Genomic DNA, 26,923 nt, shown 5'->3' on the forward strand with positions numbered 1-26,923 from the left:
AGCTTCCCCCGGGGCACAGGGTCCCCGCCATCCCAGCCTCCCTGGGGCACAGGGTCCCCACGTCCCAGCTTCCCCCGGGGCACAGGGTCCCCACGTCCCAGCTTCCCCCGGGGCACAGGGTCCCCACGTCCCAGCCTCCCCGGGGCACAGGGTCCCCACGTCCCAGCTTCCCCCGGGGCACAGGGTCCCCACGTCCCAGCTTCCCCCGGGGCACAGGGTCCCCACGTCCCAGCCTCCCCGGGGCACAGGGTCCCCACGTCCCAGCCTCCCTGGGGCACAGGGTCCCCGCCAACCCGGCTTCTCCTGGGGCACAGGGTCCCCGCCAACCCGGCTTCTCCTGGGGCACAGGGTCCCTGCCATCCCAGCTTCCCCCGGGGCACAGGGTCCCCACGTCCCAGCCTCCCCGGGGCACAGGGTCCCCACATCCCAGCTTTCCCCGGGGCACAGGGTCCCCACGTCCTAGCCTCCCCGGGGCACAGGGTCCCCACGTCCCAGCCTCCCTGGGGCACAGGGTCCCCGCCAACCCGGCTTCCCCCGGGGCACAGGGTCCCCGCCAACCCGGCTTCCCCCGGGGCACAGGGTCCCCACGTCCCAGCCTCCCCTGGGGCACAGGGTCCCCACGTCCCAGCCTCCCCGGGGCACAGGGTCCCCACGTCCCAGCTTCCCCCGGGGCACAGGGTCCCCACGTCCCAGCTTCCCCCGGGGCACAGGGTCCCCACGTCCCAGCTTCCCCCGGGGCACAGGGTCCCCACGTCCCAGCCTCCCCGGGGCACAGGGTCCCCACGTCCCAGCTTCCCCTGGGGCACAGGGTCCCCGCCATCCCAGCTTCCCCTGGGGCACAGGGTCCCTGCCATCCCAGCTTCCCCGGGGCACAGGGTCCCCACGTCCCAGCCTCCCCGGGGCACAGGGTCCCCACGTCCCAGCTTCCCCCGGGGCACAGGGTCCCCACGTCCCAGCTTCCCCCGGGGCACAGGGTCCCTGCCAACCCGGCTTCCCCCGGGGCACAGGGTCCCCGCCAACCCGGCTTCCCCCGGGGCACAGGGTCCCCGCCAACCCGGCTTCCCCCGGGGCACAGGGTCCCCGCCAACCCGGCTTCCCCCGGGGCACAGGGTCCCCGCCAACCCGGCTTCCCCCGGGGCACAGGGTCCCCGCCAACCCGGCTTCTCCTGGGGCGCAGGGTCCATGCCGACCCAGCTTCTCCGGGGGTGTGCCGTGCTGGCGTGTGCTCCCTGACATCCTGCACTCCCTCCATGTCCCCGCCATCCCGGCTTCCCCCAGGGCATTGTGGGGGAGGGGAGGAACGGTCCCCAACTTCTCACCAGCGGAGCCTACGGCACGCCCCTTTGTGGAGCAGATTTGGGGCAGGCCAAGGGCCGGCCTGAGTGGACAGTGCGTGTCCTCTGCAGAGAGAAGCATGGGCATGTGCTGCCCTCCCTTTCCCAGAGCTGATGGAGGGGAGGCTGGGAGGTGCAGCCCCAGCCCAGGGGTCCCCGGGAACCATCCAGGGCTGCAGCCGCGCCTCGCTGTCCCTGTCCTCAGCTGCCCCCTCGTTGGTGGCAGTGGCCTTTAAAGGGGCCCGGCAGGAAAACGGCATCTGCCAAGCCACCGGGCAGGGGTTGGGCGGGCAGAGCCGTCCCCTGCGCGTGACCGAGGTCACAGCGCCCCCTCCCGGACATGTGGTGAGAAGGGGAGGTGGCCCCCAGGGCCCACACCAAACGGGCACGTGTCCAGCTCCGTCTTCACCCCAGGCATGGGCACAGGAGCTGACGGTGGCCATGGGTGTCTCGCAGGCCACAGCGATTACGCCTACCAGCAGTCGCCCTACACGGAGCAGAGCTATGACCGCTCGTTCGAGGAGTCCACGCAGCACTACTACGAAGGGGGTAAGGACCCTGGGCCCTGACACGGAGGTGGGCACGCATGTGTACACACAGAGGGCTCACGCTGGAGACCTGAGACGGCAGCGGGCACACGTGTGCACCACACAGCAGGGCTCACGCGCTAAGAGGGAGCACAGCATGGCAGGGACACGAGGGTGTGGGAGATCGCGGTTGGGAGGGGGACACTGCCGTGTGGCCCTGCTGGGGCCCTGAGCCGCCCTCAGGGCCGCTTCAGCCGGGAGCCACCAGGAGCTCCAGACTCAAACCACACGCAGGCCCCTGGCAAGGTCTGAGGCTTCTAAGCCCACCCCCCAGAGGCCCACGGTGCGTGTTTGTGCTGTGGCTGCCTTGGTGTGGCCAGGGCTTCAAGCCCCTCCTGGCCAGGTGAAGTGCGTCTGGGCTGGGGGCTGGGCGAGCACGCAGCCCCGACGGTCACTCCTGCTCCCACGACGGCTCACTCAGAGCCGCCAGGACTGTACGGCCGTGGAGTGGGGAGGAGAACACCGGTCAGTTCGTGGGCAGGTGTGGGAGGCTGGCCGCACATGGTCCCTCAGGCCTGGTGGCCTCGGGTCCCCAGCGCCCTGGCTGGAGCGGTGGAGAACGGGGCTCTGAGGTCGCCGCAGAGGGAGATCCACACGGAGTGGCGGCACACGGAGCGGATGGCTTGAAATGCTGCTTTTTTGGTTACAAAAACTACATAACAAAGTTTGCCATCCTAACCGTTTTGTCTTTTTTTAAGAGTTAGAGACAGAGTTAGAGGGGGAGACAGAGAGATCTTCCATCCACTGGTTCACTCCCCAGCTGGCTGCAGGCTGAAACCAGGAGCCAGGAGCTTCATCTGGGTCTCCCAAGTGGGTGGCAGGGGCCCGGGCACCTGGGCCGTCCTCCGCTGCTCTCCCGGTGCACAGCAGGGAGCTGGAGCAGAAGTGCCGCAGCCGGGACAGAACCGGTGGCTCATGGGACACCTGTGTCCCAGGCAGTGGCTTTGCCCGCTACACCTTGGCGCTGGCCCCCATCTTAACCATGGTTAAGTGCAGGGTTCACTGGCATGAAGTGTCCCCATCACCACTGCCCGTCTGCAGGTTCCTGTCCACACCCCACCCCCCCCACGGCCCCCGGATCGTCGGCATGGTCGTGCCTGACCCCGCAGCTGTCGGACGTGGCTGGGGCACAGCTCTCAGTGGCCCTCGGTCCACGTTCTGGCTGTCGTGGGGAACGCCGCCTGCAGGTGGCTCCTCCCGGCCCTGCAGCTGGCCCTTCAGGCTGCACCCAGAAGTGGGGCCGCAGGGTCACGGGGGCCCACGTTTCACTTCCTGGGAAACAGTCATCCGAGTGCACACAGCGGCGTCGGCTGCACAGGGTGCAGCGGGCGGGTTTGGGAGCGGGAAGTCTCACGCCGCTCTGGGCGGTTCCCCATTCGCAAGTTCTCTCTGACCCCGCCGTCTTTTCCTGGGTCCTGTCGCGCTCTGCCTGCCAGGCCTGGGAGGACGCCTCACCTGGTGCCCGTCCCTGCTCCCACACGGGCGTCATGGCTGGTTCCTGCTGCTGGCTGCCCCGTGCTTCTCTGGGCACTGCTGTCCCGGGCACAGGGAGAGCCAGGAGAGGGCAGTGCCGGGCAGACCTGCACGCGGGCGTCCCCGTGGTGTGGGGCACCCACACGATGGAAGGGACAGCCGAGTGTACGGTGGTGACCTTGCACACCATTGAGTCCGGCCGTGACAGTCACATGGTGATGGCCCTAGGCCCGCTGTGTGGGTAACTGACAGCTGTCAGTGTGTGTCGCCAAGTATGCACAGGGGCAGGCTCTCACTGGCTACAGATTTTCTTGTTTGGGCTTTTTTTTTTTTTTTAAGAATTGGAGGTGCAACATTGTTGTTGAAGCTGACAGGCCTTAGCCTGTTCTGGAGAAATAAACCACCAGGCGTGTGTGCATCCCAGCCTCCTGCTGTGCACCGGGACACAGGCAACTTTTTTGTTTGTGGTTATATCTTCATGAAACTGCCAAAAAAAAAAAAAAAGCAAAGATTAAAAAAGGGGGCCGGCGCTGTGGAGTAGCAGGTACAGCCACCGCCTGCGGCGCCAGCATCCCGTATGGGCGCCAGCTCAAGTCCCGGCTGCTCCACTTCTGATCCAGCTCTCTGCTATGGCCTGGGAAAGCAGTAGAAGATGCCCAAGTCCTTGGGCCCCTGCACCCACGTGGGAGACCTGGAAGAAGCTCCTGGCTTCAGATCAGCACAGCTCTGTTGTGGCCATCTGGGGAGTGAACCTGCGGATGGAAGACCTTTCTCTCTGCCTCTCCTCCTCTCTGTAACTCTGACTTTCAAATAGATAAATAAATCTTAAAAAAAAAAAAAATTAAAAGGGCCGGTGCTGTGGCTCACTTGGTTAATCCTCCGCCTGCGGCGCCAGCATCCCATATGGGAGCCGGATTCTGTCCAGGTTGCTCCTCTTCCAGTCCAGCTCTCTGCTGTGGCCCAGGAAGGCAGTGGAGGATGGCCCAGGTGCTTGAGCCCTGCACCCGCATGGGAGACCAGGAGGAAGGACCTGGCTCCTGGCTTCGGATTGGCGCAGCGCCAGCCATGGTGGCCATTGGGGGTGAACCAATGGAAGGAAGACCTTTCTGTCTCTCTCTCTCTCTCTCTCACTATCTATCTGTCAAATAAATATAAAAAAAAAAAAATTGAAAAAGGAAGACGAGTGGTGGAGGTAGAGCCGCTGCCTGGGACGCCCACGTCGCAACCGAGAGTCCGGGGTTGGGTCCTGACTCCAGCTTCCTACCGACGCGCACCCTGGGGGCCCAGTGCCGGCTCAGGCGCTCGGGCCCCTGCCACCCGCGCGGGAGACCTGGGTGGAGCTCCTGGCTCCTGGCTTTGGCCTGGCCCAGCCCTGGCTGTTGGGAGCATTTGGGGAGGGAACCGTCGGATCGAAGATCTCTCTTGCTCTCTCTCTGTTTCTGGTTTGCAAATAAAAAGTCCATTAAAAAAACAAGATTTCTTTGAAAATGTAAAACAAAGAGAAGACAGAATGCAGCCCCTCGTGGCCAGTGTCCGTGAGCCGAGTGTGGCGCTGCCAGCCGGGCCGGCCCTCGGGCCCTCCCATGCTCCTCAGGCGGGCACTCCTGCTGCCCCGGCCACGCAGACGCCTGCCTCCGACGGCCGTGCAGCCCCCGAGACGCGGCCTGTGTCCCGCTTCCATGGTTGACGGCCGAGGCTCCCAGGCGGGTGTGGCAGGTCGCGCAGTGTCCTGCACTTAGGAGCGCCTGTTCGTGTTGTGGGTTAGATTCCCACGGGGGTGACGTGCAGGGGTGTGACGCAGCCGGTGGCATCACCGGGCCTCTGGCGTTCCAGCCACCCTGCGTGCTTAGGCACAGCAGGAGCCGCCCCGCCCCTCCCCCAGCTGCCAGCTCCCCAGGGGGCTGCAGCGTGACCCCCAGACAGTCATGCTTGACAAAGGTGATCCTGCTGACAAGGAAGAACTTTCCAGAATTGGGCTGCACCACAGCAGGACAAGGAGCTGGGTGGCAGGTCCTGGAGTTGCTCCTGGGAGGTGGCATCTGGCAGGAGCCCCATGGAGTCTGGAATGGGAGGCACTGGGAGCCGGCGCTGGGGTTCAGCCGCCATCTCGAAGCCAGCATCCCATTTGGGTGCCGGTTCAAGTCCCGGCTGCTCCACTTCACACTCGGCTCCCTGATGCACCTGGGGAAGCAGCAGAAGGTGCTCCGAGTGGCTGGGAGGTGAGCTGTCGCTCCCGGCTCCCGGCTTCAGCCTGGCCCAGCCGTGGCTGGGGAGGCCGTCTGGGGAGATCTCTGTAGCCATGCCTTTCAGTTAGTAAATAACCTTTAAAAACAAAAGTGTTGGAGGACGCTGACATGCAGAGGGCCAGAGGCAGGAAGGGCCTTGGAACTGGGCGGCCAAACCAGGAGGGGAATGAGGGGGACAGGGGTCAGCTGATGGGAGCGTCAGGGACACTGTCGGGCAGCCCGTGCTTGGTGGCAGAGGGAGCCAGGCGCATCCTGATGTGGCTGAGGGCCCTGCAGCCGCCACCTGGGGCCCCTGGAGCTCCTGAACGCCCAGCAGGTGCCCAGCAGGGTCGTGGGGTGTAAGCCCCCCTCATGCACTCTCTCGACTGAAGCCCACGGGACCAGGCAGTCTGGGCAGGAGTGGAAGTGGCCTCCTTCCCTGATCTCCCCAGTGGGAGTTTGTTGCCTCTTCAGAAACTGGTCATCACACCATCACCGTCACTGACACGGGCATGCCATACCACCGTCACCATCGCACCAACACCATCGTCATCGCACTGTCACCATCAGGCCATCACCCATCACACCATCACCACATCACCATCACCCCACCATCACACCAACACCATCATGCCATCACCATATCACCGTCACCATCGCACCAACACCATCAGGCCATCACCCATCACACCATCACCATATCACCATCACACCATCACCACGTCACCATCATGCCATCACCATATCACCGTCGCCGGCGCCATCTGCACCTGTCCTAGAGTCCACTGCCCGTTGTCTCGTGACTTTCGCAGGGTTTCGCCAAGTGGTGGGCACGTCCTCCCAGGATTGGGCATTCGGAACAGCAGAGGCTGCCTTTCCAACCACATTCCTAGAGTTTTATTTTTTAATTGTTACTTATCTGAAAGGCAGAGAAACTGGGGCTGGGGGGAGGGGGTGGACACCATGAGACAGAGGAGAGACATCTTCCATCTGCTGGTTCACTCCCCAAATGCCCACAACAGGTCTGGCCAAGGCCAAAGTCAGGAGCCCAGACGCCACCTGAGTCTCCCGCGGGGGTGGTAGGGGCCCCCTGCCCGAGCCCTCACCTGCTGCCTCTCAGGGTGCGCATTAGCAGGGAGCTGCAGTCGGAGGCGGGGCTGGGGCCCTGACCCCGGCACCCGGCTTGGGCTGCACCGAGCACCCGCCCCCTCCCTCCTCTTTGTAAATAGGCAGAATGTGTTTGCCGGGCGGTGCCGCCCATCCCTTAGCCACGGCACAGAATGCCCTGAGATTCTCAGAAGTAGAAGAAAGGGTTTCTTTGCCAGCGGCCTGGGAAGGGCTCACCACCCACCCACTGCTGTTCCAAGCTGTTCTCGAAGGAACTGGCCGGGCGCCCTCCAGCCCTGGTGGTTTCCCCAGGCACCCCACAGACCCGCGCCTCCAGCCCCACAGAGCTGGCTGCTGGGATTCACCTGGTGCTTGTTCGTGCCGGATCACCTGGGCGCTTTTCCAGGTGATGAGAGCCAAGCTCTGCTCCAGCGCTGGCGCTGGTTCTCAGAACCTGTTGCTCCATCTGCTGATGTTAGACCTGTTAACATCTGTTGTGCGCCTGCTGTGCACCAGGCAAAGCTGGCCAGGCTGATGAGTCGTCCCCGTCAGCTGTTGTCGAATAAAGATTGTGAGAACGTGCGGGCTACCAGAAGCATCCAAACCCTGAGAAATCTGCCACGGCTCCCATCGGTTTGTCAGAGGCCTGAGAGAGAACAAGGGACTTGGGGCCGGTGTTGTGGCGCAGCGGCTGGAGCCACTGCCTGCAACACCGGAGCCCCATGTCGGCACTGGTTCCCCGCTGCTCCACTTCCCATCCAGCTCCCTGCTGTGGCCTGGGAAAGCAGGAGAAAATGGCCCAAGTGCTGGGGCCCCTGCACCCACGTGGGAGACCCGGGAGCAGCTCCTGGCTCCAGCCTGGCCCAGCCCTGGCCTTTGTGGCCATCTGGAGAGTGAACCAGTGGGTGGAAGATCTCTGTTCCTCTCTGTAGCTCTGACTTTCAACTAAACAAATCTTAGGGAACAAAAGGACTAAAGTCTGCTGCCCTCGCTGGAGGCCTCCTTTGCCTTGGCTTGGAGGAGGGAGCGGGTGTCAGGGCCTCGCTGTGTCCGTGGATGCTGAGAAATTGGACTGGGCCGAGGGTGCTTCTCCTGCACGCCCACCTCGAGAAGGAGGCTGGCCCCGAGAGCCAGCCCCGTTAGTTTATTATCTTTGCAACTAATTGAGTTTCCTTAGTAGGTTCTTAAGCCTTTCCAATGTGAGCTGTCGCCCAGTGAAGCTGGATTTTTTAAGTGTCGTACTAGGATCCAGTTTTAAAATACTTAAAGTTTACACTGTAAGGAAAGTTCGTCACAGCCAGGAAATTAGAAAAGTGGATTTTTGGACTCTCCCAGTACCAGTTTCACAATCTGGCTTCTTACTGTGGCGTCTCCATTATCTCTTAGGACACTTTAAAAAAGGAAAAAAGATTGATTTATTTTATTTGAAAGGCAGACTTGCAGAGTCAGAGAGAGATATCTTCCATCTGCTGGTTCACTCCCCAAATGGCCACAACAGCCAAGGCTGGGCCAGGCCAAAGCCAGGAGCTCCCTCCAGGTCTCCCGTGTGGATGCAGGGGCCCAAGCACTTGGGCCATTTTCCACTGCTTTCCCAGGCCGTTAGCAGGGAGCTGATTGGAAGTAGGACAGCTGGGACTTGAGCCGGCACCCATATGGGATGCCAGCACTGCAGGCGGCGGCCTTACCAGCTACAGCACCGGCCTGCAAGATTTATCTGAGACAGAACACTAGTTCCCATCTGCCAACTCACTCCCGAATGACCACGTGGTGTAGGCTGGGTAGAGGCTGAAGCAGGAGCCAGGAACTCCATCCGGGTCTCCCCTGAGGACGGCTGGGACCCGAGTGCTTGAGCCAGCACTGCTGTGTGCACTCCAGGAAGCCGGGATCGGGAGCCAGAGCTGAGACTCGGCCCCAGGCCCTCCAGTGTGGCGTGGGCGTCGTGATCAGCGCGTGAACCACTGGCCGAGCAGCCGTTTCTGGGATTTTCGATAAGGAGAGCTTTGCTGTGAGTGTCCCAGCCCCGGCCTGCTGGTGTTGGACCGACCTCACCCAGCCACGGGAGCGCACACGGTGCCCTCGGCAAAGCCCCACAGAGAGCAAGGCTGCGCTGAGACCCCGCCGTTCGTAAAGGCCGCGAGGCCGTGGGTGGAGCTCCGGCCTCAGGACGCCTCCCCCAAGACTCCCAGGTCCTGGCTGATGGTCCACTGAAGTCGGCGATGGCTCGGAGCCGTGGTTACTCTCTCCTGAGTGGAAGCTTAGGCCCTTCTCGCCACCGTCAGCCTTCTTCCAGAATGAGGCATTTAGCAAGGGTGCTGGCCAGTCGTTACCTTTTGAAAATAGGAACAGGGGCCGGCGCTGTGGCGTAGCAGGTAAAGCTGCCGCCTGCAGCACCAGCATCCCACGTGGGCACCGTCGAGTCCCGGCTGCTCCACTTCCGATCCAGCTCTCTGCTGTGGCCTGGGAAAGCAGTGGAGGATGGCCCAAGTCCTTGGGCTCCTGCACCCACACAGGAGACCTGGAAGAGGCTCCTGGCTTTGGATTGGCCCAGCTTCTGCTGTCGCGGCCATTTGGGGAGTGAACCAGCAGATGGGAGACCTCTCTCTGTCTCTCCCTCTCTCTCTAACTCTACTTCTCAAATAAATGAAGAAATTCTTTCTAAAAAAAAAAAAAAAAAGGAATGAAGGCGTCTTCATGTAGAAGGGGAGAAGTCGCAGAGGCCAGCCTGTTGGCGAGCCGCGGCACGTGGGGGAGTCTGCCTCGCCTGAGCCTTGCGCCGCGCTGCCTGAAGTCAGAGGAGGCCGTCTTCAAGGGCCCAGCCCTGGGAGGAGGGGTGTCCTGCCGCCACTCACGGAGCCCCCGGCTGCGCCACGTGCAGGGGCCTGGGGCGGCGCTGTGCGCGTCTCCCAGCCGGGGTCCCGCCAGCGCTGGCTGCCGGTTCTCACCCGAGCTGCTGCTCTCGCTGGCCGGGGCTGCTTCTCGCACGGCGTGACTGCGGGGACAACCAGAGGAGCCTGCCCCGCGTCCTGTACACAGGACATGCCTCGCTCGGCTCCTCGCCTGGGCGCGGTGCCCCGGCCTCGGGTTCCAGGGCTGCGCCTCCCTGCCTGTGGTTTCCCTCGGCCTGTGCTCCTGGGAGCGGGCGGACTGTGCTGGCCTCCTGGGGCTGCCGTAGCCAAGGACCACAGCCCGGGGGCTTAACCCATAGCACCCACCTCTGCACATCCTGTAGGCCGGGGTGCGGGATCGGAGGGTCGCTGGGCCGTTCCTCCTGGGGGCTCTATAGGAGTCCGCCCCAGTGCCCTGCCTCCTCCCCCTGGGCCCCCGGGTCCACGTTCCCCTCTGCTCGGGACTCACCAGTCCCACTGCTCAGAGCCCGGGCGTAGAACTTGCACGCGTGTGCTTGCGGCGCTCTGTGTCTTCGTTGTAGCGGGAACCGTTTCGTTTCTCCTGGCTTCCCGTTTGTGCATTTGTGAAGTTACCCGAGAACACAGCACGGTGCTTGAATCGTTGGGAAACAGGACACCCTGACGCAGCCCCGGTTCAGGGTCTCCCAGTACCCGTGCGGCAGGTGGGGAACCGGGGGCCGCCGTGCCTGCCTGCGAATGAGCTCCGTGCCTCCTCCTCCCCCAGGAAACTCCCAGTACAGCCAGCAGCAGGCCGGCTACCAGCAGGGCACCGCCCAGCAACAGAGCTACTCCCAGCAGCAGTACCCCAACCAGCAGAGCTACCCCGGGCAGCAGCAGGCCTACGGTAAGGGGGGCTGCACCTCCCCGCGGGGCCGCACCGCATGCAGGCTGCCGTCGCCGGGCGCGGGCCAGGGGGCCTGTTTGCGGGTCGTCTGAGGGTGGTAGAGTCCCCTGGCACCCAGCACAGGAGCAGCCTGCGAGACGTGGCACACTTGTGGCTGGGACGCGAGGAGCCGGCCAGACTCCACCTGGGTTCAGACCTCACTGCTTTTCCCGAGACCCTGCCTGTCAGTCTCCTGGGAGCCTCTTGCCTGGTGGTTTCTCGGGCCTGGGAGGACGGTGTGGAGGGGCCGGGTCAGGCCCTTTGTGGCATCTCTCGGGCTGTGTGCTGTTCTCACACGGGCCAGGGCGTGGGATTCGGACAACCAGGGTAGGGCCTGCCCGCGTCCTGTGCACAGCTCACCCTGGCCATGCCCACGTGCTGTCTGCTGCCTTCCTGGCTCCCCGGCCCCTCCCTGTGCTTCAGGAGCCCATAGTGAGCCCACACGCCTAGGGAGGTTATCTGGGTCGTGTGGAACCTTCCAGAAGGAAAATGCCCCTCTCCCACTTGGGCACTTCTTTGGGCGTTCATCAGGAATACTAATTCACATGTGGGCTCTGACCCAGCACCACGCGTCCCCGTGCGGGCTCCGACCCAGCACCACGCGTCCCCGTGCGGGCTCCGACCCAGCACCACGCGTCCCCGTGCGGGCTCCGACCCAGCACCACGCGTCCCCGTGCGGGCTCCGACCCAGCACCACGCGTCCCCGTGCGGGCTCCGACCCAGCACCACGCGTCCCCGTGCGGGCTCCGACCCAGCACCACGCGTCCCCGTGCGGGCTCCGACCCAGCACCACGCGTCCCCGTGCGGGCTCCGACCCAGCACCACGCGTCCCCGTGCGGGCTCCGACCCAGCACCACGCGTCCCCGTGCGGGCTCCGACCCAGCACCACGCGTCCCCGTGCGGGCTCCGACCCAGCACCACGCGTCCCCGTGCGGGCTCCGACCCAGCACCACGCGTCCCCGTGCGGGCTCCGACCCAGCACCACGCGTCCCCGTGCGGGCTCCGACCCAGCACCACGCGTCCCCGTGCGGGCTCCGACCCAGCACCACGCGTCCCCGTGCGGGCTCCGACCCAGCACCACGCGTCCCCGTGTGGGTTCTGACCCAGCACCACTTGATCCAGGAAGCACAGCCGTGCTGAGAGGCTGTGGCCCTGGCACTGGCGTGGGGGTGCAGCCATGGTGCCTGGGTGGGCTGGTGCAGGGCTGCATGGTTTCTCACAGCAGACTTAACAGTGAGGGAGAGCAGGGACCTGCTCCTGGGGAAATTTGCAGACGGCTAACGCGCGGCCTGGCCTCACGGCCCCGGTGTCTTCTCAGGGCCTGCCCAGGGAGCCCCCTCGCAGTACTCCGGCTACCAGCAGGGACAAGGCCAGCAGTATGGGAGCTACAGAGCATCACAGGCCGGACCGTCCTCCCAGCAGCAGCGGCCCTACGGCTACGAGCAGGCAAGCATTCTGGGTGTTTGCAGACGGGCTGCGCACCGTGCCCGTCGCGATGTGGCGAGGGTCTCGCTTGTGGGCGTCAGGAGCAGTCAGGCGGGGCTCGCTGGCTTCCAGGCTCCCTTGCGGAGTGCGAGTGCCTGAGCCCACGAGGTCTTTAAGTCGCTCTACGTTTGCACTGGCCCCTGTCCGACAGCCGGCTCTGTCTCAGTGGCTAGACCACGAGCCGGTCTCTCCCTTCCTCCGTTCATTCCGCAAACATCCACTGTGCGTCTGCTGGGGTGGGGACTGAGCAGGCACAGAGCACGGCCCTTCCCTGGGGGGCCGGCAGGCACAGGTGGCGTCGTCCTGGGGCAAAGACGTGGGGAAGCACTGGAGTGGGGAGGGCCAGGCAGGACAGGGGAGCAGGGCCCCCACGGAGCTGAGGTGAGAGCATTCCCGACACAGCAGAGCACAGACTCCTGGGAGGCCAGCGTGGCCGGAGAGGGGTGAGGAGCAGGGGAGGGCGGGAGGTGCCGTGGCACACGGTAGAGCACGGGTGGCCACGCGGGCCACACGGGGAGCTGCCACTGCCCTGCGTGGAACGTGGCTCCTGGCGAGGGGGACCTCTGGGTGGCAGGAGCACAGGGGAAGTGAAGAGCCTCAGGGTGGCCACGAGCTCAGCGGGCAGTCCCGTGCCCTGACTCTGGTGCCCTGAGCAGCCGTGTGCATGCGCCACGCGTCCATCAGGACACAGAGGTGTGGGAAGAGGGGGAGCTGGGGGAGCTTGTACGGGTCGCCCCAGCTACGTTCCCGCCTGGGAAGGCACGGGGGATCCACGAGGCTGTTGGGGGCGACAGCGAGTGAGATGCAACGGCAGGTGTGTCCCGGTGAAGCCAGTGGGGGGGGGGGGTGTGGCTCTCAGTCCTCGGAGAAGGGACTGCTCTTCCGTGACGGCTTTGTGCCAGGTGGGGGTGTGAACACAGCTTGCACAGCCCAAAGAGCCGTAAAGCACTGAGTAGGATTGTGGGTTTTCTACTTGAATGCTTCCCATCCTGCTCCATGAGGGGGTGGGGGGGTGCCCGTTAAGCTCACTGATGCCTGAAATTCACCCCAGGCACGGGGTTGGGCCGGGGGAGCAAACCTATTGGGCATTTAAGAGAGCAGTTCAGAAGCGCCCCCGTGCGCATGCGGGAACCTGGCCGCAGCCATGGCGATGCCCCTGCCCAGCTCTGCTGGCGCTGTGCGCGGCTGCACCTGCTAAGGACACCACGCTGGGCAGATGAGAGCCGGGGCTTGGTTCTGGTGAGGTGAGGCCGTCCTTGACAGGGTCCCGGGAATAAGCGGTGAGCGTCCCCACCTCATTGTGTGGCCTGGGAGATGGTGCCTTTGTGCCTACAGAGGAGACGCAGCGAGGGGGCTGGGGATCCACTCTGGGGTACGCGTCCGTCCGACTCCCACAGTGATGTAATGTTCTCCGGAGAGCTGCTGGCCCGTCTCAGCATCGGCTCTGCTGGGTTCGGGGCTGGGTCTCTGGGTACTGCCTGTGGTGCTCATGGAGACAGGCAAGCCCCCGGGACCCACCGGGCCAGCCCTGACGTGGGTGGCCAGGGCTGCCGGCTGTCACCAGGCTGCCGCTCTCGGCCGTTGGCCTCCAGTCTTGGGGTTTCCTCTGACCCAGCTGTGGAGGAGCAGGTAGGCACAGAACCCATTCCTGCTCACAAGTGGCTCCCGGGCCAGGGAGGCACAGACCCCAGCAGCCACCCCCGCCTCGCTTCCAGGTGGGGGTTCCCAGGAAGCCCGTGAAGCAGCTGGGGAGTGACTCGGTCTTGGTCAGATGACCCGCCCCCGCCCGGGGCCTCCCGTCCCCCGGCGGAGCTGACCACCTGCACTCTCTTTAGATTTTCTATTGACTCAAACCCATAACCTCAGCTACTTCCTGCATTCCCACTTCAGTGAGCGGGGAGGTGTGGCTGGCATCTGGGGTGCTCAGACCCGTGGCTGGAGACGCCTTCGAGGCTGGGTCAGGGCGAGGCTCTGGTTAGGACACCTGCCCGGCCACAGTGAGCCCAGGGTAGCGCTGAGCCGACAGCCCTCTGGCTCTGACCTGAAGCATCAGCCGAGGGAGGGGTGGTCCTTCCTGAGAGCCAGGCCGCCTGCCTCGCACAGCTGGGCGGGTCTTCGCCGCCTTCCTCCCATCCCCCACGTGTTGCCAGGCGGTGGGGTCTGCCCCACCTGTTACTCACAGCTGCCGAGGCATCTCTGTCTTGATCTCTTTCAGGGCCAGTATGGAAGCTACCAGCAGTAAGCGCCGGGAGTCCTGGAGCACTTGTACAGCATGTCCGTCCGGGGCGTGGACGGGCCGACGGCAGTTCTGGTGAACTGTGACGTGCCGATGGCCGCTGTGCCGGCGCCACGCTGGGTATGAGCCGCACGTGCCCCGCGGCTGCCTGGCAGCGCCGTGGTGCTGGACACGATGGAGAGGCTGTCCCTCCTCTGTCCCCACAGCCCCTCGATGCTTCTAGCTGACTGTGGGGTCATCTTGTCATCACGGGATTCCGTCCAGCGATGGGCTGTATCTACCCACACATCATCCGAGTGTTCACGGGAACAGACCAGGGTCGGCTCTCTCCCCACAGACGTGCTGGAACGTGGGCTGTGACTTTCTTCAACTGTACCTGAGCGTGACCCGGGCACAGCCCCGGGCTGCACAGCCCCGGGCGGCAGCTTCTCCCTGTGCCGTGGTCGGACACAGGAGCCAGCATGACACCTGGATAGCCCTGGTGGCAGCTTCTCCCTGTGCCTCTGTGGTCGGACATGGGGGCCAACGTGACCCGGGCACAGCCCCGGGCGGCAGCTTCTCCCTGTGCCTCCGTGGTTGGACACGGGAGCCAGCATGACACCTGGATAGCCCTGGTGGCAGCTTCTCCCTGTGCCTCCGTGGTCAGACATGGGGGCCCGTGTGACTGGGCACAGCCCCGGGCGCAGCCTCCTCCCTTCCCCGTGGTCAGGGCGGGGTGGCAGCCGCTTCCTGGGCCTCGGTGCTGGGCACTGTCTTCTGTGTTGGCCGGTGTCTTACTCAGTGGAAGGACCAAGCTGCTTCCCCTGGACGGGCCGCGGGTGGGCTCCCGGAGCTGGCTCATGGCCGTGGCCACCAGTCCTGTTGAGCCAAAAGTGTCATGTGTTTGTCCTGTGAAGTGAAGAGGGATCAGTGAGCGACTTCCAAGTGTGCGAGTCCGTGAGGGCCTTGTGTGCCGGCCCCGGCAGGGAGACGGCCCTCCAGGAACGGCCTTGGTGCTTGCCTGGAGCTGACGGGCACTGCTGGGGGGTGGATACGCCCGTCCCCTGTACCGAGCACCGCGCTCCAGACAGCCGGCGGGCTGTGGGTTCCGGTTACCTCTGCTGGGACCCACTGTCCAGCTCCCCCAGCGAGCGCCCGGAATCACGTTCGGTACGAAGAGCCCGGAGGTGTTATCGTGTTCCCCACCGTGTGAGTGAGGGTCTCAGAGAGACCTGAGTGACGCGTGCTTTCCGACATCTGTAGACCTCGCGGCCCACTTGGGAAACCCCTCACAGGCAGCCTGGCCACTGGGGCGGCACGGACGCTGGGCCACCCTCAGTGGGCACGGCAGGACCTCGCTGTGGCCGGATGCCTGGCCACCCTCACGTGGGCACAGCAGGACCTCGCCATGGCCAGATGCCTGGCCACCCTCAGTGGGCACGGCAGGACCTCGCCGTGGCCGGACGCCGGGCCACCCTCACGTGGGCACGGCAGGACCTCGCCGTGGCCGGATGCCTGGCCACCCTCACGTGGGCACAGCAGGACCTCGCCATGGCCAGATGCCTGGCCACCCTCACGTGGGAACGGCAGGACCTCGCCGTGGCCGGACGCCTGGCCACCCTCAGTGGGCACGGCAGGACCTCGCCGTGGCCGGACGCCGGGCCACCCTCACGTGGGAACGGCAGGACCTCGCCGTGGCCGGACGCCTGGCCACCCTCAGTGGGCACGGCAGGACCTCGCCGTGGCCGGACGCCGGGCCACCCTCACGTGGGCACGGCAGGACCTCGCCGTGGCCGGACGCCGGGCCACCCTCAGTGGGCACGGCAGGACCCCGCCGTGGCCGGACGCCGGGCCACCCTCACGTGGGCACGGCAGGACCTCGCCGTGGCCGGACGCCTGGCCACCCTCAGTGGGCACGGCAGGACCTCGCCGTGGCCGGACGCCGGGCCACCCTCACGTGGGAACGGCAGGACCTCGCCGTGGCCGGACGCCGGGCCACCCTCAGTGGGCACGGCAGGACCTCGCCGTGGCCGGACGCCGGGCCACCCTCAGTGGGCACGGCAGGACCTCGCCGTGGCCGGACGCCTGGCCAGCCCTCACGTGGGCACGGCAGGACCTCGCCGTGGCCGGACGCCTGGCCACCCTCAGTGGGCACGGCAGGACCTCGCCGTGGCCGGACGCCTGGCCAGCCCTCACGTGGGCACGGCAGGACCTCGCCGTGGCCGGACGCCTGGCCAGCCCTCACGTGGGCACGGCAGGACCTCGCCGTGGCCGGACGCCGGGCCACCCTCAGTGGGCACGGCAGGACCTCGCCGTGGCCGGACGCCGGGCCACCCTCAGTGGGCACGGCAGGACCTCGCCGTGGCCGGACGCCCGGCCAGCCTCAGTGGGCACGGCAGGACCTCGCCGTGGCCGGACGCCGGGCCACCCTCAGTGGGCACGGCAGGACCTCGCTGTGGCTTCTTAAACCACGGTGGGGTGAATGCGGATTCTTTCAAGAGCTACAGGACAACAAGACGATGTCCGATGTCCGGCGCTTGGCGTTCAAGGCCTCCCGGGAGCGCCGCCCTGATTCTTCAGCTGTTGGGGGCAGCGGGCGCCTGGCCAGCACTGCGCTGGGTGAGCGGGGTCCAGTACCCGAGGCCCAGGACGGGAAGGGGGAGTCCGCCCCAGGCCGCCCCCCTCACCCCTGTCTCGGGGCCGCGTGAACGCGTCTCGGGAGGGGACCTCGTCTACACGGAGCACTCCCGTGTTCCGAGACGCATTTGTGCAATAGTTTGTACATCCGTTCCCTAATTTATACGTCGTTGTGTTAATATATTTAAGAGGAGTAACAGTTTTATTGATCGTTTGTCGCCCGTTTTTTGTAACCGCGGGGCGAGCGCGGGGGCTGCCCGGGCGGGCGGCCGCGGCGCCGCCTGTGTCGTCTCAATAAACTGCAGCTTCAGCCCGCGAAGCGCGAGTTGATGGCGCCGCGGGGCTCCGCACGCTCGGCCGGGCCGGGCCGGGCCGGGGGCGGCCAGCCCAGCCCCGCACACCACCCGCCCCGCGCCGAGGCCGCGGCGTCCGCACATGCGCGCTGGCAGGCGCTCTGCGGGCGGCGGCCCCGGAAGTAATCGGCCGCCTCCGGTGCCCCGGAAGTAGTCGACCGCTTCCGGTGCGCCGGAAGGACGTTCTAACGCGCCGGTGAGTGAGGGCCGGCGGCGGCCTAGGGCGGGCGACCGGGGTTCCAGTGCGGCCGGAGGCCCCGGCGGGAGCGAGGGCCGCGATGACCGGACCGCAGCGTGGGTGCTGCCCCGCGGCTGAGCAGCCCGGCTCTGCCCTCGGCTCCCGGCGTGGCCTGCCGCTGCCCGCCGGGGCGCCAGCCCTGCCGGCCCCGGACCAGGCTCCGCCGCGGGGCGGGGCACGGCGCACGCGCCACACGCGGGAGCAGCGAGGGTGGATTCTGGAGGAACCGAGAGATCCTCTGAGGCGTGCGGGGTTAGAGACCCTGGGACCTGCGGGGTGAGCCCTGCGGGGGAGTTAGAGACCCCGGGGACCCGCGGGGGAGTTAGACACCCCGGGAACCTGCGGGGTGGGGGGGAGCGTTAGACACCCCGGGGACCTGCGGGGTTAGAGACCCTCGGACACGCGGGGTGAGCCCTGCAGGGGAGTTAGACACCCCGGGGACCTGCGGGGTTAGACACCCGGGGACCTGCGGGGGGGAGTTAGACACCCCGGGAACCTGCGGGGTCGGGGGGGGGGGGGAGCGTTAGAGACACCTGGGGACCTGCGGGGTTAGACACCCTGGGACATGCAGAGAGCCCTGCAGGGGAGTTAGACACCCCGTGGACCTGTGGGGTTAGACACTCGGGGGTGAGCCCTGCGGGGGGGGGGGGGGGGCGGAGTTAGACACCCTGGGACCTGCGGGGTTAGAGACACACCCCGAGGACATGCGGGGTTAGACAGACACCCTGGGGACATGCGGGAGAGCATTAGAGACACACCCTGAGGATCTGCGGGGTTAGACACCCTGGGACATGCAGAGTGAGCTCTGCAGGGGAGTTAGACACCCCGGGGACCTGCGGGGTTAGACACCGGGGGGGTGAGCCCTGCGGGGGAGGGTTAGAGACACCCCGGGGACCTGCGGGGTGAGCCCTGGGGGGAGTTAGACACCCCAGGGACATGCGGGGGGGGCATTAGAGACACACCCTGAGGACCTGCGGGGTTAGACACCCTGGGACGTGCAGAGTGAGCCCTGCAGGGGAGTTAGACACCCCGGGGACCTGCGGGGTTAGACACCCGGGGGTGAGGCCTGGGGGGAGTTAGACACCCCAGAGATATGCGGGGTTAGACACCCGGGGGTGAGGCCTGGGGGGAGTTAGACACCCCGGGGACATGCTGGGGGGGGGGGTAGACATGTCCCCTGGGACGTGCGGGTTAGCCTCCTCTGGTCACTCCCCAAACGGTCACACCCACAGGGATGCGGCCGCCTCGCCTGCTAGCCAGCACTGCCCCTCTGGTTTCTTGATTTGGAGCCTTGAGGCGTTGGTTCAGGTGCCGTTAGGAACACAAGCTGTTCAGACTACTGCTGTCTCTCCAAGCACTATTGTAGGTGAATTCCATCAATTCTGTGTTTTGTGTTTTGGTTACTCAGTTCAAAATATTTTCTATTTTCTCCTATTTTAAAAAAGATTTATTTATTTGAAAGGCAGAGTTAGATTGTCCACCCACTGGTTCGCTCCTCAAATGGCCACAGTGGCTGGGCTTGGCCCAGCACGAAGCCAGGACCTGGAACTCCATCCGGGTCTCCCACACAGGCGGTTTGCGGGGTGGAGCAGCCGGGGCTCTAATGGTGCAGGTGGCGGCTTCCCCTGCTGCGCCACACGGGCCCCTTGACGTTGATGAATAGATTATTTGTAAGAAGGCTTCCCGATTCCCAGATACCTGAGGTTTCCGAGAGGCAGCGGTGACTTGGACTTCATTCCGTGCGGTTCGAGGTTGTCCTCGTAGCTTCCAGACTTCCTCGGGGACTCAGGGTTACTGTCCGTTCTGTGGCTGTACTGTTCTAGAAAGGTCAGGTCAGTGTTGACTGTCTCACTCAGGTTTTGTTTCTACTATTTTGTTTTATTCCTGTTTTGTTATTTCGATTAATTAATGCATGTATTTATTGTGGAGGCACAGAGCCAGGGAGGGAGCCCACAGATGCCCACAACAGACCGAGCCAAGGCCCAGGTCAGCTGGAAACTCCGTCCCGGGTCACACGGGTGGCAGGAAGCTGGAGCCAGAGCAGGGATCAGCCCAGGCCCCCAGAGTGGGATGTGGGCATCTCAGTTCTAGGCCAGACACCTGCCCCTGCCTGTGTGGTCAGTTGTATTTGCTTCTTCCCTGAATTCTCAGAGCTCCTGTGCACATACGTCTAGCCCTTCTCCTTCACGCTCTGCATCCTTACAATTAAAACGGAGCTCTCGACCCTCAGCACCTGCGAGGCCCCATGACCACAAGTCACAGTGGAAAGGACGCTTCACTGTGACCTGTGGCGCCCACAGAGCTGCTGACCCCATGCGTGTGTCACGGCTGCAGTTACCGGGGATGCCGGAGGGGGTCCTACAGCTCAGCTCCTCCTGACACCTGCCCCCGCCAAGGCCGGTGTACATGGCGGCCCCAACAGTGCCGTAGCAGCGTCCGGCATGCAGGAAGACTGTCCCCCAGCTGCAGGCCGAGGGTACAGAGGAGGGGCTGCGTGGCGCCAGGCCTCATGCAGGGGCGGCACCACCCTCCGTGCGCGTGCTGGGGCGCCTGCCCACAGTTCAAGTGCCAGAGTCGTGGGTTTGTAGGAAGCCTTCACCGCCTGGGGGTGGTCAGTTCTGCACGTGGCGTCCAGCCCCTCTGGCCTCCCTGGTGGGGGTGAAAGTTCCGCACTTGTAGCTCTGCCTCGGCCTCTGGTGAGCAGCCCTCTACCGGAGACCGTCCGGGGGCCGCTGGAGTCGCCCCGATGGAACAGGGCTGCCCCTGCCCCTCAGGAGATGCTGCCGGACGGATGAGCTCCGTGTCAGACACTGCTGACCGGGCTGGTCGCTCAGGAAGTCCCACAGGTGTCAGAGTCTGGGGCAGAGACCGCACCTGACAGCCGGGCACGTGGGAGCCCGGGAGCACAGGTGCTGGTGTTTGTGCTCTGGGTGTGTGCAGTCATGGCTGTAGCACAGGCCGCACACAGGGTAACGTGGGAGGGCAGGGGTGTTCCCGTTTGACCGAAGGTTCAGATTTCCTGAGCAGATCCTGATGTTTCGTGTGGGTGTGTCCATGTTTCATGACGTTTCATGGCTGAATTCTTGCACACAGGTCCTGCCCCAGGGAGCAGGCAGGCTCTGAGGGTACCACATGCTTTGGGTTGAGAAAGTCATTCATGGGGCCAGTGCTGCTGCGTGGTAGGCTAAGTGCAGTGCCAGCATCCCATATGGGCTGGTTCGAGACCCGGCTGCTCCACTTCCGATCCAGCTCTCTGCTGTGGCCTGGGAAGGCAGTAGAAGATGGCCCACGTCTTTGGGCCCTGCACCCGCATGGGAGACCCGGAAGAAGCTCCTGGCTCCTGGCTCCTGGCTCCTGGCTTTGGATCGGCCCAGCTCCAGCCATTGCGGCCATCTGGGGAGTGAACCAGCGGATTGGAAGACACTCCCTCCCCCCCCCCCCCAACTCTGCCTCTCAAATAAACAAAGACTTAAGGAAAAACAGTCCAGTTCGTTGCTCTGTGTTAAACGTGCGTCCGTGCAGCTTCTGCGGCTTCACTCCAGCTCGGGCTTCAGCCAGTGTCTTGTCTCGACAGCGGCCATGGTGCCCCTGAGGCTTTTCTCAGCAGCATCTCGGACCGCGCTGGAAGGCGTGGGGCGCTGCGCTCCGTCCACGCAGGCTGGCCGCCAGTCCAGACCGCGCCTCCCTCAGCAGCTGGCTCCCAGGCCCCTCTCCCTCGGCTCTGCGGCCCGCAGCGAGCACCAGGAGCCCCCCAGAAAGAAGCCGCTCTCTGAGAAGAAGTTGGTGAGACCTGGGCAGGAGCGGCTGCGTGTTCCCTCCTGGAAGGGCAGGGCGTCTGTGTGCTCTTCGTCCTGCGTGCGTGTGTCCTGCTGAGGCGGCCGGAGGGCCACGTGCAGTGTGTGGGAGACGAGGGGACGCACGGAGGCCTAGTGCTGAGCAGCGCGCTTGGGGGACCGGGGCACCGTGGGTCTGGACAGGCTGCCCCTTGGGCCGGGTGCTCGCTAGTGGGCATGCATAGTTCCTACCCGAGGCTTCACAGCTCTCGAAGCCGTTCAGGTTTTTCTTGTTCTGCTCACCAGTCCCTTTAAAACACAGATGACTGGAGAACATTCCAGAGCATGGCTCTGTGCGCACCTGCACCTGCTCCTGCGGGCGGGGCAGCAGGGCGGGCAGGGGAAACGTGGCCGTGCGGTCAGGCCGTGCGCCAGGCGGCTGGCCCCTGCTCAACCTTCCTCCCCCGGAGCGGCCCCCCTGAGTCTGCAGTTGGATCTTCCTTGTAGCGAGGCTGCACACTGAGGTTTTAAAGTAGTAATTCATGGTTTTTCCATGTGGTGGTGCCAGAGAATCTTAAATTTTGTGTATTTCCTTAAAAAAAAAAAAAAAAAAAAAAAACGAAAACCGTCAAAGAGTACTGGATAGAAATGCCGGTGTCCTGGGCCCGCCCGGGGCCGTGGATGGCCTGGGTGCTGTGTGGCGCAGGGTGTGGCTTCTGTGGCACACACTGGGCGCCTGGGCCTGGGCAGCTGAGCTTCCTGTGGGATGAGCTCGTAGGTACCAACACTAACCTTGTCCATTCTCCTTAGCTACACTGCACCTCCCTTAGGGGCTGGGGGGTGCCTGCTGTCAGGTGACAAGCCCAGACGGTCCCTGCTCAGTCAGGACACAGGGGCCCGCAGAGCAAGCCTGGGGGTGTCCCAGAGAGATGGCACCTCCCTCCCCTAGGACTTCCCACCACTGAAGACCTGTTCCTTTAGTAACGTGTGTGTGTTTAGATTTATTTTATTTATCTGAAAGACAGTTACAGAGAGAGGGAGGTCTTCCATCCTCTGGTTCACTCCCCAAGTGGCCACAGCAGTTGGAGCTGTGCCGATCCGAAGCCAGGAGCCAGGAGCTTCTTCCGGGTCTCCCACGTGGGTGTGGCTTCCCTAGGCCACAGCAGAGTTGGATCGGAAGTGGAGCAGCCAGGACTCGAACCAGTGCCCATATAGGATGCCGGCACTGCAGGCGTGGCTTTACCTCGCTGCGCCACAGCGCTGGCCCCTGTGCTTGTGCTTTTTTTTTTTTTTTTCTTTGACAGGCAGAGTGGACAGTGAGAGAGAGAGAGAGAAAGGTCTTCCTTTACCGTTGGTTGACCCTCCAATGGCCGCTGCGGCCGGCGCATCGCGCTGATCCGAAGCCAGGAGCCAGGTGCTTCTCCTGGTCTCCCATGCGGGTGCAGGACCCAAGCACTTGGGCCATCCTCCACTGCACTCCCGGGCCACAGCAGAGAGCTGGCCTGGAAGAGGGGCAACCGGGACAGAATCTAGCGCCCCGACCGGGACTAGAACCCGGTGTGCCGGTGCCGCAGGCAGAGGATTAGCCTGTTAAGCCACGGCGCCGGCCACGTGCTTGTGTTTTTAAAAGCTAGAAAAATGTATTTGGAGAATATTTTACCTTTTTAAAAATGTTCTTTATTTCCTTATTTGTCATTTATCTGAGAGACAGCGTTCTCATCCACTGTCCACTCCCCAGACGCCCACAATGGCTGGGGCCGATGCAGGCTCAAATCAGCAGTCAGGAACTCAGTCCAGATCTCCTCCATGGGCGGCTGCCACCCGGCTGCTGCCTCCCAGGGTCTGCGTTAGCAGGAGCTGGAATGGGGGACAGAGCAGGGACTCGACCCCCAGCACTGTGAGATGGGCTTGGGTATCTTGACAGCCAAGCCAGAAGCCCGCGCCAGCTCCTTCGGAAGGCGTTCTCGTGTGCGTGGTGTGCATTGCCCTACACGTGCTGGCTCACATGTGGAGCTGGTTGCTGTCTGGGTTGTAGGAGATGAGCGGTATCGATAGCACTGTCCAGCGTGGTTAGCCCGTCACAGTAGAACAGCTGTCTGTCCACTGCACACGGGGCCTCCCGGGAAGCTTCCGGAGCGTCGCTGACCGTGGGGGTGCGTGTGCTCTTGTAGAAAAGGCACTTTGTGGACCATCGGCGCGTGCTCGTCCGTGGAGGAAACGGAGGCTCCGGAGCGAGCTGCTTCCACAGCGAGCCCCGCAAGGAGTTCGGAGGCCCCGACGGCGGGGACGGAGGCAGCGGCGGCCACGTCATCCTGAGAGGCATGTGCCCGGGAGCTCGGGAGGGGCGGGGCCGCCAGGGAGGAGTCCTGGGGAGGGCCCTCCCACTGCTTACCCTCTGCGTGTGTGGGGGTAGCCATAGTCATGCCCCTGAACGTCAGGACAGCGGTGGGTGCTGAAGGCGGGGCCTCCCTGTCCTGTGCAGCCGGGGAGGTCGGGAGCGGAGGCGCACGCGGGGCCAGGCGCAGCTTCTCCTGATGCTGGGCTGTGGCTGCAGACCCTCCAGTGGCAGGATGCTAGAGGGGAGGAGGACTGGCCTGTCCTGCCGCCAGCTCGGTCGCTTGTGCTGAGACCTCAGCCCGTGTTCCCGCACACGTTCTTACCGTTCGTAACTTGCTCTAATCCTAGTTGACCAGCAGGTCAAGTCCCTGTCGTCGGTGCTGTCGCGGTACCAGGGCTTCAGCGGGGAAGACGGCGGCAGCAAAAACTGCTCTGGGCGAGGTGGCGCCGTCCTCTATGTCCGGGTGAGCCGCGGCTGCTCGAGCCGCACTGTCCCTCGTGTGGGCCATCCAGCTCCTGGGGTCCGTGGGCTGACGCAGAGGGGCCCTGTGACTTCGAGCGTGAGAGAGGGGGGCAGGCGGACAGGTGGGGAGCAGTTCTGTCCCCTGTGAGGCAGACCCCGAAGGGGCTCCTGTACACATGCTGCTGCCACGCGGGTCAACAGCGTCACAGACCGTGACACGGTGACCCGTGAGGAGAGCCGCAGAGCACGGGCCTCCTGCGGCCTCTGCCCGAGAGGCGCCACAGGGCGTCCCCCGGGCGGAGGGTTGACTCCTAGATGCACTGGTTTCCGGAGGATTCCATTTGCCCTGTGTTTTAGGAACACGGCTTGAAAAAGCCTTCTGTGTGGTTGGAGGGGTGTGTGACTGGCGCATCAAATCCCACGAGGGCCAAGACCTTTTCCTTACTCTGTGGCCGTGAGGGTGGACGGTGCCTGGGCCTGCGCCTGGGTGGCCGTGCCAGGGCTGCTCCCTGCTTCCTTTCCCTTCGGGCTCGATTGGCCGAGACGGTCTCCACCTGCTGCCCTAGGACTGAGCCCCGTAACCGCTGCTTTCAGGTCCCCGTGGGCACCTTGGTGAAGGAGGGCGGTCAAGTTGTGGCGGACCTGTGTCGTCCAGGCGATGAGTACGTTGCTGCGCTCGGCGGGGCCGGAGGCAAAGGCAACCGCTTCTTCCTGGCCAACGACAACCGCGCCCCGGTGACCTGCACCCCCGGACAGCCGGGTCAGGAGCGGGTTCTCCACCTGGAGCTCAAGACCATGGCCCACGCCGGGTTGGTAAGTGGCCGTCATCATGCACACACTGGACTAGGAGGCCTGCAGGCCTGGAAGTCGCGCCTTTGTCCAGTTAGTGTCCCCTTAACTTGGCCCGCGCACACTGTCTTCAGGGCCCAGGCCGTTGCAGACCTGCGGCCTGAGGTCCCCTCCGCTGAGCCCGTGCCGGTCCTCACTTGTCTTCCAGGTCGGATTCCCCAACGCTGGAAAGTCCTCGCTCCTCCGAGCCATCTCGAACGCCAGACCCGCCGTGGCCTCCTACCCGTTCACGACCCTGAATCCCCACGTGGGCATCGTCCACTACGAGGGCCACCTCCAGATAGCAGGTAGCGCTTCCGACCTCTGTCCGAGGTGCAGAGCAATCACGAGGGACCCGAGATCTAGCTCGTGTTTAAAATGCCGCAGCGTTTTCCTAACTGGAACGATGTGCGTGTTCATTCTCTAGATCAGAGCCCACCGGCGTCCGCTGGTTCCGGCTGAGGAGCCGCAGTTTAAATCCCCAGCCCGGGCGTGGCCGCGCCCGTGTGTTGTCCTCCCTGTCATCTGGGGACGCGGCGGCGTCAGTCGTGTAGACGACACACGATTAGAAAGCTTCCCCGGAACCGTTCTGAGAAAAGACGACTCTTCTAGAAGATAATGGGCCCACTGAAAACGGCCAGCCCGCGGTGGGGTTGTTGCACGGCACTTGGTGTTTGCGAAGCGCTCCGTCGCCGGTTCGGCCGGTAATCCCATCTTTAGTAGAGCACAGGAAGCCGGTTTGCCCTCTCTGGGATCATTTTGAAGCCAGAGGAGCGCGTTACTCGCTAGCGGGTCGATTGGCCCTCGTGCCTGTCACCAGACAGCACACCGTCAGCCCGAGACGCACAGCCTCGGCTCTGCAGGCTCCCTGCCACGGCGAGGCCGAGTGCAGCCGGTCTGGCCGCAGGTGGGCTCCCGTCTCCCTCCCAGAATCAGCCCGGTGCTGTTCTGTACGGAGGGCAGCAGTGGCCTGCAGTGGCCGTGACCCGCGTGCTCTCCCCTTGCAGTGGCCGACATCCCCGGCATTGTGAAGGGCGCCCACCGCAACAGGGGCCTGGGGCTTGCCTTCCTGAGACACATCGAGCGCTGCCGCTGCCTCCTGTTCCTGGTCGACCTCTCCCTGCCGGAGCCGTGGACGCAGCTGGAGGACTTACAGCACGAGCTCGACCAGTACAAAGAAGGCCTGTCGGAGCGGCCCCACGCCATCGTCGCCAACAAGGTCGACCTGCCCGACGCCAAAGCCAGGCTGCCCCAGCTGCGGGCCCACCTGGGCCAGGAGGTCATCGCTCTGTCGGCAGTGACCGGGGAGAACCTGGAGGGACTGCTACTGCGCCTGAGGGAGCTGCACGAGGCCTGCGGGGAGGCGGAGCCACGGGGAGGCGGAACCACGGGGAGGCAGAGCTACGGGGAGGCGGAGCTGGGGCACGGCCGCCCGCCCCTCAGGTGGTAGCCGGGCAGGGGCTGCACGGCCAGGCTGTTGTGATCTGGGTCCTGGACGTGTGAAAGAAAGTGCCTGTAGCTGTGGGAGCCGCTGGTGCTTCTCCATCTCCCCCACCCCCCGGCGTGGGCCCCTCGGGAGGCCCAGGGATTCCCTTGGGTGGTAGAACGTTGCGTGCGGCTGACACCCAGTCTGCTCCCCGCTGTCTGATTGGCCGACAGGGACTGATGTGTGCTAACACCCCAGTGAGGGGCAGACCCCCGAGCCCGCCCCCGCCGCGGGCGAGCTCCGCAGAGCAGCCCAGCCAGAGGCCGGAGTCAGAGCGCAGCTCCCGACGCTGCGTCTCCAGGTAGCGGCTGGCTGCAGAGGCGGACCTTTATTTACTTATTTAAAGATGTATCTAGTTATTTGAAAGGCAGAGTTACAGAGCGGGAGAAAGGGATCTTCCATCCACTGGTTCTTCCCCAGGTAGCCACAGTGGCTGGGGCTGGGCTGGGCTGGGTCGGAGCTGGGAGCCAGGAGCTCCTTCCTGGCCTCCCACACGGGCGGCAGGGCCCAGGCACTTGGGCCGGGAGCTGCCGTTCCCCCGGCGCGTTCGCAGGGAGCTGGATCTGAAACACCCGCGTGGGATGGAGCGCCAC

At 64.5% G+C, this 26,923-nt stretch overlaps 2 protein-coding genes across 7 annotated transcripts in view; both read left to right on the forward strand.

Moving 5' to 3' along the window:
* SS18L1 (SS18L1 subunit of BAF chromatin remodeling complex) overlaps positions 1–15,980 on the forward strand; it is a 36,689-nt gene extending 20,709 nt beyond the window's left edge. Inside the window, exons 8-11 of one of the 4 annotated variants that reach the window (XM_062204444.1) lie at positions 1,749–1,883; positions 10,357–10,476; positions 11,834–11,961; positions 14,216–15,977. In XM_062204444.1, coding sequence (XP_062060428.1) covers positions 1,749–1,883; positions 10,357–10,476; positions 11,834–11,961; positions 14,216–14,242 — 410 coding nt within the window. In that variant the 3' untranslated portion in view covers positions 14,243–15,977. Of the gene's footprint in view, positions 1–1,748; positions 1,884–4,014; positions 4,561–10,356; positions 10,477–11,833; positions 11,962–14,215 lie in introns of those variants that run through there. The other 3 variants (XM_062204445.1, XM_062204447.1, XM_062204448.1) reach the window with 3 other exon arrangements.
* Positions 15,981–17,376: 1,396 nt separating this feature from the next.
* On the forward strand, positions 17,377–26,523 carry MTG2 (mitochondrial ribosome associated GTPase 2). Of its 3 annotated transcripts, none has more exons than XM_062204435.1 (7): positions 17,377–17,401; positions 21,018–21,226; positions 23,388–23,535; positions 23,902–24,017; positions 24,611–24,829; positions 25,014–25,152; positions 25,852–26,523. In XM_062204435.1, the coding sequence occupies exons 2-7, from the start codon at positions 21,023–21,025 to the stop codon at positions 26,292–26,294; spliced, it is 1,269 nt and encodes a 422-aa protein (XP_062060419.1). In that variant the 5' UTR covers positions 17,377–17,401; positions 21,018–21,022; the 3' UTR covers positions 26,295–26,523. The 3 variants fall into 3 exon arrangements, with proteins under 3 accessions (XP_062060419.1, XP_062060417.1, XP_062060418.1); XM_062204433.1 differs by lacking the exon at positions 17,377–17,401 and adding an exon at positions 18,371–18,809; XM_062204434.1 differs by lacking the exon at positions 17,377–17,401 and adding an exon at positions 18,371–18,805.
* Positions 26,524–26,923: the final 400 nt, after the last annotated feature.

This window comes from Lepus europaeus, chromosome 10, assembly GCF_033115175.1.
Source record: "Lepus europaeus isolate LE1 chromosome 10, mLepTim1.pri, whole genome shotgun sequence".
Classification (NCBI taxonomy): domain Eukaryota; kingdom Metazoa; phylum Chordata; class Mammalia; order Lagomorpha; family Leporidae; genus Lepus; species Lepus europaeus.

Coding starts and splice junctions, on each gene's coding strand:
- MTG2 (XM_062204433.1), top strand. CDS start 18,593: ATGCTGGGGGGGGGGGTAGACATGTCCCCTGGGACGTGCGGGTTAGCC. Junction 21,227..23,387: donor CGCTCTCTGAGAAGAAGTTG/GTGAGACCTGGG, acceptor GTGCTCTTGTAG/AAAAGGCACTTTGTGGACCA. Junction 25,153..25,851: donor GGGCCACCTCCAGATAGCAG/GTAGCGCTTCCG, acceptor CTCCCCTTGCAG/TGGCCGACATCCCCGGCATT.